Below are 10000 nucleotides of genomic sequence, written 5' to 3' on the forward strand. Positions count from 1 at the left end.
GAAACTGAACGAGGTAAAAAAAAGAAACATATGAAGAGTTCAGATGCAAAACCCCCTAAGTGCCATTTCAGAAAATCATCTTAATTCATTTTTATTTAATACAAGGCTATCAAAATTGCATATATTTTTATTTTATTCATGTAAAATAACTATTTATGTGTATTATCAAGTACATAAATGTAAACCAAACCAACAACAGTGTTGTCTAAAAATATAGACATGCAGGTCTTCAGAAATGGAGTTAGGGGGTTTTGCATCTGAACTCTTCATGTATATGCAAAGGTGAGAAGAAAAACAAGATTAAAGGGTTAAAGGAACAGTCCAGAGTTTGGTCTTGCTCCTGTTCTCTCAGGCTGGTGATATCACTTCTTAGCATGTATCGTTGAACCGGACGGTACCGAAAAATGCAATGGTACCAAGTGGTCATACTCGGTCCAAATGAGGCATGCTAAGAAGTAATATCACCAAAATCAGTTGGTAAGAAATAAAGAAATAAAGAAATAAAGTTGTAAGAAATAAATAATAGGAAAAAAGGTAAAACTCAAGTATTTAACTCGAGGAGAAGCGTAGCATGAGCATATTTGCAAAAATGATGGACTGGTCCTTTAAGGTCATGCCATGGTCACATTATTGCAACCTTTTACATATGTTGCACCCTACTACAATAACTAGACGCCATTTTTGGATAACAAAATCTTATTAAGTTCAGCTGCAGGTTCTTTTCTTGGCTGCAAAACAAACCTCTCGCACTTCGACACATCTCAGATCTTACGGTATCACACCAGCAGTGGTGTAGTCTACTTTTTTATGGTGGGTATACTGTATATTGGAGCATTTTTTTTAAGTGAGTATACTCTATATATTTGTGCCATTCGAAATAATGGATAAATCCATTTTAAGTGGGTATACTGAAATCCCTGAAATTTAGAAGTGGGTATACTCCGTATAGACTACACTACTGCACACCAGGCCTTCAGGCAGCAACAAATTGCACTCAGAACAGAGCAGTGTGAGCCACAGACACCTGTAAGATACATGCAACACATACGACTGCAGCAGATGCTCTGAGACCGAGGCTGGACTGGTTATCAGGCACACAGGGCATTTTCCAGGTGTGCCGACAGTCCTTAAAGGGAGCATGTTGCTAAGCTAGTGAAAGTCAATGGCTCCGTGTAGCATTGTAGCATATCCCTTTAAGCAGTGTTGGGAAAGTTCATTTTGTACGTGAACTAGTTCAAGTTCAAGTTCACAGCTCTCAGAATGAACTAGTTCGTTCATAGTTCATATTTTTTTCAAAATGAACTAGTTCATTCATAGTTCACAAAATAAATGAACTAGTTCATTTCAGTTCATTCCCCCCCCCCCAAAAAAAAAATCTAAATTAATTGAAAAAGCCCATATAAATGCTTCACAGGTAGCCATTATTTAATGGGGTAATTAGTGCTAACAATGCCATTGCTGGATATAGGTATTTTAGTTGTCCATTAGAGCAGTGGTTTATTATTAGTAGTAGTAATAGAGAGTATAGTCCTTAACTGTATTTTCTGCAGTGTTGGGAAAGTTAATTTTTTACTAGTTAATAGTTCAGTTCACAGCTCACCCCCCATGTTGAAAAAAGTGTAGGCCTAAAGCCCTTTAATTAGCTTTAACAATGAGATTGTTAGATAGCCTATTAGTCTACTGTATTTTAGTTTTGCATTAAGAGTGGTTTATCAGTAGGCCTAGTAGTCCTTTACAGTGTTTGTTGTTTAGACACTGTGTGTGCTGAGCGATTTCACTTCTTTTCGGTTACTGTATGGACTGGATTTAAAACGGGTGCGTGGACTCTGTAACGTTTTCCTGCACTGTTGTTCTCCGTCTCATGCGCAAAATTTGCCATCCTGCAACATGCCAGCAGGCAGCTTTCTCTTGTTGTTGGTGCTGCGCGCGGCTCATTTTAACTTAAATATAAGCGAGAGCACCCCACACTTATTCCAAACGGCCAGAAGACGGTCGCTTGAGGCGTTTATCTAAAAAGTCACCGGGAAGTCAGAAAACTCGCACACTGCTGGCTGGTTGCTGGCCGCTCTGATTTTAAGTAGAGCTATGTCTACTGTTTGCTTGGTCCCGCCTCTTTGCTCGAGACAAAAGACAGTCGGAGAGAATGGTGTCTGACGCTGTCAGAGAGAATGGATAAGACATAATATTAGACTCTCTGACACACTGTTTAGTCGCGGATTCTGCAGGAATATTAATGAAATCTGGTAACTACGGAATGAACGGAATGATGAACTAATGAACGTGTCGTTCATGGGCTCCAGAATGAACGCGTTCATAGTTCATTCATCATATTTTAAATAGTGTACGTTCAATAGTGTACAGTTCACGTTCGCTCAAAATATGAACTCGTTCATGAACTTTCGTTCATTGAACGCGTTCGGGTACATCACTGCCTTTAAGGGGCAGATGCTTTTGTTTTTTGTCTTGTTTTAATTTTCCTAGAGCTAACTGCAGCTAATTGCTAACTGGTTAGCAACGATGCTTTCGAGAAACGGGTCCTTCCCATCAAAGATGCGGCGGCCCATTGAACTGAGGCCATAATAATAGCAGGGCAGCTTCGATCCGATTCGATTCGATCCCATTAGATCCAATCAGATCCAATTTATTGGCTGTTTTCTGTATCAGTCTGTATCAGTCTTGCAATGTTTTGAAGTGCTTTCATTTAATTTAACATTCATTTGCTCAAGAAATATCCATGGAAGTAATTGAAACTTTAAAAAATTGCCGGATCGATTCTGGAACTTGCCGGATCCATTCTGGATCGTCCATGCCCCGCATCGATTCTGATTGCCAAATCGATCATTTTTGACACCATTAGCAGCTGCGGCCTAGTGGTTAAGGACATGGGCTTTAGATCAGAGGGTTGCAGGTTCAAATCCCACTCTTACCACTCCCAACCACACTCCAGTGCCTTGAGCAAGGCACCTAACTCCACACTGTTCCAGGGACTGTAACCAATACCCTGTACTTGAAAAATAAGTGTAAATAGCTTTGAATGAAAAAAAAGTGTCAACTAAATGTAATGTATTGTAATAAAAGAGTGGAAAAACATTTTTTTGGATTCAGTCCAACCCTGTCTGTGACCAACGAGGTACTTCTGACCTAAAGTTTGAGGGTAGCTAGAGAGAAAGTCCAATATTAATTCATTCAGTCATACGTTCATGTACGTTGAATGTATTATTACATGATATGTGTCTGGTTTAACAAATTAGGCAATGGCGTGTATCTGTGTACTACTAGTCCACGCTGCATTGGGCAGCAGTATGTAGGCATGCCATATTGCATAATGAAATTCCTCAAAAAGTCTAAAGCCAACTTCACACAGAACATAGATTTCGTTTACATAACCACCACCACCATGTTGAGTATGTTGATATTTAAAAAGAACAGCGCGAGTTAAATCGATAAATAAATATGCAATGCATGCAACATGCTGATTTCATCTTCCCAAGCTGCTTCAACCCTTGACTCATCATAATGTTCACCGTATCCGTGATCTTGCGAGTCATGACCTCTATATTATTTGAAAGCCCCCAGGCTCACTGACTGATATGTGCAAGTCTCAGCGGAGGCTCCGTCAGAGAGAGTAGAGAGAGAGAGGTTCCATTGGCCCATTGTTTCCAGACCTAAGGACTGTTCTATTCAATGCTAGGAGTATTATGACACGCCCCTTTAGGCAGACCGGAACCTGGTCATGTTAGGTGCCCATAGCAACCTATTACATTGGCATATCTCTATATACTTAAAGGGACAGTTTGGTCAATTTCAACATGCAGTTGTATTGCTCACGCTACCCTTGACTTGTCAGTACCTGGTGATGCCACATTTTTCGGCTCAGCCCTTTCCGAGATATGAGCAATTCTAATGGGGGCAGCGTTTGTTTACATTTTTTAAAAATGAAACATAGGCCAACTCCAAATATTTTCCCAAAAGGTACTGCTGTTTGCTAGTTGTCTGCTGATGTTTTATAACCTTTTGGACGTTTTTGGGAATAAATAAAAATGTGTTTTTGAAATGTAAACAAAGAGCTGCCCCCATTACAATGACCAGGATCTGCCCCCATTACAATGACCAAACTGTCCCTTTAAAGGGACACTGTGCAGGAAATGGTCAAAAAAGGTACTGCAACTATGCTATGCTCATTGAAACTGGGCTGCCTATTGCCAAAATTGATATTTACATGAAAGTTTATTGAGTAATAAACAAATATTTTCTAGTATGATCCAAGTAGAGTCATTTTTGCAGCTAAAAATTGCTATTTTTGGAAATTTAAAATGGCGGACCATGGAGAAGATCCCCCCCCCCCCTTTTCATGTATGAAAAGTAAAATTTTTCTAGTCATAATGAATACTTGGAATTTGATGGTGGTGGTAAGTATTCATGGAAAAGGTTACATTAGTGAATGGGCAGCATGAATTCCGGAAATAAACAACTAAAAATCTCACAGTGTCCCTTTAAAGAATCTCTGGCTCCGTGCTGCATGCAAAAGTGTCAGCAGGTTTCTCATGCTAGACTGCCTGAGACCTCCCAGACCACTGATGAAAAGACAGATGACCTATTTCTTGCTGCTGATGGTGGTGGTGGCTTGTTTAATTGTTTACAACCAAGCTAACATGGATATTTCCAATATCTATAATCTATAACTAGATTAAAAGTTATACCCGAACACTGGTGGACTTTATTTTACTGTTGTTTTACTTCAGCTTCGTCCGGTTCTTCTTCTGTTCTCTGCATTACTTACTTGCTTCACCAGCACCTGGACACTGGCTGTGCATTGGAGCTTCTACCTTGACATTAAAAGTTAATTTAACAACATTACATTATGCATTGCATAGAAGAGAGTCTGGGCATCAACTGTCGCCCTAAGTTCAAGTCAAGTCAAGTCAAGTGTACTTTATTGTCAAAACATGTATGTAACAGGTTTAGCACAGACGTTTGACCAGTTTCCAATGTGCAGTTAAACTAAACATACATATAGAGTAGAGTATCGTTTATTGATCCCAGGGGGAAATTATAAGACATTGGCAACCTCCTAACTAATCTTACCCTTGTGGCGAAAGCTTGTCGAGCCAGCCGGACTTGAGGGCGGCCCTGGGGGCTCCGTAGAAGCAGGCGTAAGGGGAGATGTCCGGGTCATCCTCCACCGCAGCAGCCTTGGTCCTGGGTGGCGGCCCGCACAGGACGTCACTCGGCTCCGTGTACACCTCGTACACCTCGTTGCCATCGTCATCAACAATGGTAGTGGTGGCTGTGGTCACCGGCACAGTTACAGTCCCAGTCACAGTCTCAGTCACAGGCACAGTCCCAGGCGCTGTTGCCCCGACTCCCACCGCCACAGAAGAGATCACCTCGGCAGGCGGCTGCACAGTAAAGAATACCAGTGTTAATATAACTCAGAGCCCCTTACCAGGCACTGTCCCGCCACTGGGACATTGTAATAGTCACTGACAAAACGTAACTATCATAGTACTGCCCTACAATATCAGAACGCAGTATCTTGAAAATGGTCGAAAATGGGTTTAGACCGGAAATTGGCTTTAAAATACCTTCTTTTTCTTGTGTTAAAATTTTTTGGCCCAACTTGGTCCCGTTTCGGAAAAAAACGCAAAAAACTGATTATACTGCGCTTTTTGGTTTTAGGAGGTTACGTCGTACTAGCCAAGAACGCAGTATAATGCGAATTATACTGCACTTCTCCATTGACATCGTGGTTTTGGTGTAGACAGTAATACCACAACAGAGCGCAGTATAATGATTTTTCAGCTAAAAAGTAATGAGAATGTTGGTTTTTTTGCTTTTTTCTTGTGTGCATAAATTTTCACCATAAAAAAGTATTATATGGAAGTGTCATCACCACTTTACCTCCAACACAGTCGCGTGGACAGAAAGGAAACTTTAAAGCCCTTTTTCTCAGTTTGGCATTTTGAATTATACTGCGTTCTGAAATTGTAGGGCATAGTACTATACTACTATGAGTGTATAGGACCTTTGGTAATACATTATGATAATCGGTCATTGCCATTCTGGTAACAGCTAATTTATAACAGGGGTATTGTCTTTATTGTATTTGATTAAGAGCAGAAATGAACTCTGTACAGATAACATTTGGTCCCATTCAAAAATAGTGTTAAATTTTACTCTTTGGTCAGTGTGACATTTTCAGAGTTAATTCTACTCAATACTGTGTAAATATTAAGAGCTATACGGAGAGTTGAAATTACACTGGACGGTGGGCAAGGGGAGGGTGCGCGGGGGGAGCGCTGGCCGCTGCGGTCAGCTCCAGGCTGCTGTGGGGGCTCCAGGTGATGCTGGACCAGAGAGTAGTCTCCGTATTCCGATTCGTTGCCATGGTTCCTGTTGTCGTGGTGTTGGTCGTCATGGGTACTTGTCGATGCTGCCAGGACTGGATGTGGGGACACCTTGGGTGGAGACTTGGGGTCCTGTCTCTCACGCTCTTTCTGTTTGGCCTGCTTCTTGCTGAGGAAGGGAGGAGGAAGAGAAAGAGGAAGAGGAAGAGAGAGAGAGAGAGAGAGAGGGGAGACAGAGAGAGAAAAAGGGAAAGACAGAGAGAGCAAGAGAGGAGAAAGAGAATTGAGAGAAAGGAGAGAGAAAGGAGAGAGAGATACAATTATATAGTTGCCAGACAAGTTGAAACCTATAGCGAATGTAGATTCTGTGTCTCTCACTCTTTCAGTTTTGCCTGCTTCTTGATGAGGAAAGGAGGATGGGAGTGGGAGAGAGAAATAGAGAGAGAGAGAGCGGGGGGACACAAAGAGAAAAAGGGAAAGACAGAGAGAGAGCAAGAGAGAAGGGAGAGAATTGAGAGAGAGGAGATAGAGATACAATCATATAGTTGCCAGACGAGTTGAAACCTAATGTAGATTCTGTCTCTCTCACTCTTTCAGTTTTGCCTGCCTGCTTCTTGCTGAAGAAGGGAGGATGGGAGTGGGAAAGAGGGAAAGACAGAAAGAGAGAGAGAGAGTGAAGAGAGAGTGCTACAACTATTTAGGTAGCAGATGCTAAATGCTAGATCCTTCAGAAGGGCTTAGAGTGCCCTAACAGGAACTAGCGAACCAGAAAATCTGTGGAAGCACGACAAATTTAAATAATAATAATAATTTCGTTTTATATAGCGCCTTTCAAAACACCCAAGGACGCTTCACAGTGTGTTGGGAAGTGCGAGTGTGTGTGCGCCTCAGTGTGTGAGCGTGTGTGAATGCATGTAAGTGAAAGTGCTTATGGAACTAGCAGCCATAAGCCTCCAGGAAGAGATGTGTCTTAAGGTGTTGCTTAAAAGTGGCTAGAGGTGGATAGAGAATGTACGTAATACATGCAAGCATGCCAGACATTGATTTACAAAGTAATTGCAATAGTAATGTAAAATGTGCCGAGACAAACCTGGCATTGATTGACACACAGAACGAGCTCTGTAACTTTCTGGTCAACTTTTGCTTTCTATTTCATTGGACCATTTTTTTTTTGCTTCTTTTTTTTCTCTGACCAAACGGCTACCGCGCTCACTCAAGCCAACCTGATGCATGCATGTACTATTGGTCCAAAGTAAATTTCCTAGTCTGGGTCTGGTGGTCTGGGTTTTTGAGACCTTCTCTCTCCTATTATATTATCCTACTGGGCAATTTACAGCATTCACAGGGCAGGGCTGGACTGCGGTAGAAACAGGGCCTGGGCATTTTTGGCTGAAAAGGGCCCCTCATAATGAGAGGTGCAGAACTGACTCACCAGTGGGCCCCGCACCCTTGTGGGCTCCTATTTAGAAAAATGTTTGTTTTTTTTTAAACTAATACAAAAAACACGAGGGTACGGGTCCCACTGCTTAGTCACTTGTTTTTTTACGTTTCTGATAATAGGGGCCCAAGAGGGTGCGGGGCCCACCGGGAAGTGCCCGCTATGTCAGATGGCCAGTCCAGCCCTGTTCACAAGCCCAACAGGAGCAGCTGTCAAATTAGAGGCCCACTGAATGGGCAGCAGTCTGGCAGTGACAGCATCGGGGCCACTGACAGCATTGGCTGGGCCCGGGAGAAAGTAATCTGAAAGGGCCCCCCTCCTCAAATATATACAATGTAATGAGGAGCTAATTCTTGGGCCCCTCTCTCCCTGGACCCGGGACGACTGACCCCTTTGCCAGCCCTGTCGGCTTCCAGTTAAATGGGCAGCAGTCTGAGGGTGGCAGCATCGGGGGCGCTGACAGCATTGTCTGGGCCCGGGACAAAGTCATCTGAAAGGGCCCTCCCCTCCAATACATACAAGGGCTAGGAAAATTATGCAGGATGTCTCACACCCCAACACTTACATGTTTACCCTACTTAAGTCCTGCAGACAACTCAGAACCATTCAGGCCAGAACAGAAAGAATGAGGAAAAGTTTTGTGCGACTGCTGAACAGAGACTTTTTTAAATAATAATTTTCTTTGTTTGTTTCCTTAACTTATTTCTCACCTTTTATTTCCTTTTTTACTTTACTTCTTTAATTCTTAAGATGCAGAGCTGATGACCCCATCATCATTTCACTACAATACCGTGTATGTGACAAATAAAATTACTTGAACTTGAACTTGAAGGAAATGCCTTGTCTGGAGATGCCATGTCTGTAACGGTAGGGCACTGGGCTGCCAGTACAGTGTTTCTCAACAGGGGTGCCGGGGCACCCTGAGGTGCCGCGGGCCCGCCTCAGGGGTGCCGCGGAAACGTGGCTGATAAATACATTATGTAATATGATATATATTTGTATAAATTGATAAGTTAATGCTAGTCAGTGGAATCTTTCATCTGCCACTTACGCACAATAAAGTAAATATAGGTTGCCCCAATCAGCTGCAACTTCGAATGTAGGTCGTGTGACATCTCCAAATGTGTTACTTTTCTAAGCTTGTGTGTTATCGGATGCGATGCCATGTTAGGGCTTGTTGGTTTGGGGTGCCTTGAAATTTTTCATGATTCGAAAGGGTGCCTCGCCTTAAAAAAGATTGAGAAACACTGTGCTAGTACACTGGGCTGCCAGTACACTGGGCTGCGACCCAGGTTCGATTCTGGCCCGGGTCCCATGCTGATCCTTCCTCATATCTCCCTCTCCCATTTGTTTCCTGTCACTCTTTCACTGTCTCATCATTAAATAAAGTTATTTTTTAAAAATGTAATGAGGACCTAATTCAGGGCCCCCTCTCTCCCTCGGCCCAGGACAACTGATCTGTTTGCCCACTCTGTCTGCTTCCCTGGGTGCAGTGCAGTGATTCTCAAAGTGTGGTCCGGGCACCACTAGTGGTCCACAACAGAGCTCAGGTGGTCCGCTAGGGGATTTCTACTCTTCCAAGACAAGTTAGCAGTACACTATATTTGTAACATTATTACAAAGCTCAACATAGCTGAAATCTCATTTTGACCACAATTACACAGGCTTGTGAATGTGAATAAAAAGTAGGTGATCTGCATCAAAATGAACAGTCAAATTAGCACCCGTCAATTGTCAATTAAGTTGACAGGTGGTCCCTGAACACTTTTGGGGGGACAAAGTGGTCCTCGAGCTGAAAAAGTTTGAGAAACACTGCTATAGTGTAACTGAATGGACTATTTGCTGAATGAGGAGAATAAGAGGTGCTCATTTGAAAGTACCTCTCTCTCTCAAATGTCGCAGCTTTACACGGTTTATTTTTGCAGTAGGTAGGAGCTTCACTGTTCCTTTCTCTTTTATGTTGCCGTCTTCCCTTTAACTGTATATTGAAAGTGGGACCCTTTTACTGTTTATTGAAAATGGGAAATGTAAAGAATGGAGCAAGCCTGGACAAAAAGGCAGACATGCAGCATGAACAGCTTTATCTAGGGCAGGGATGTCAAACTCAGGCCCGGGGGCCAAATTTGGCCCATGGAGCCATTTTATTTGGCCCGCCAGATCATTTCAAATGTGTATTACAGTTGGCCCACATACACCATAAATATATGACATTTAC

At 42.5% G+C, this 10000-nt stretch overlaps 1 protein-coding gene across 1 annotated transcript in view; it reads right to left on the reverse strand.

The window, feature by feature from the left end:
- Positions 1-10000, reverse strand: part of arap2 (ArfGAP with RhoGAP domain, ankyrin repeat and PH domain 2) — a 315937-nt gene that overhangs the window by 286216 nt on the left and 19721 nt on the right. The window contains exons 7-8 of the mRNA XM_063186634.1: positions 6261-6516; positions 5086-5399 (exon numbers count right to left, since the gene is read on the reverse strand). Of these exons, the coding sequence (XP_063042704.1) occupies positions 5086-5399; positions 6261-6516 (570 nt within the window). The remainder of the gene's footprint in view (positions 1-5085; positions 5400-6260; positions 6517-10000) is intronic.

Source organism: Engraulis encrasicolus, chromosome 21 (genome assembly GCF_034702125.1).
Source record: "Engraulis encrasicolus isolate BLACKSEA-1 chromosome 21, IST_EnEncr_1.0, whole genome shotgun sequence".
NCBI classification, from domain to species: domain Eukaryota; kingdom Metazoa; phylum Chordata; class Actinopteri; order Clupeiformes; family Engraulidae; genus Engraulis; species Engraulis encrasicolus.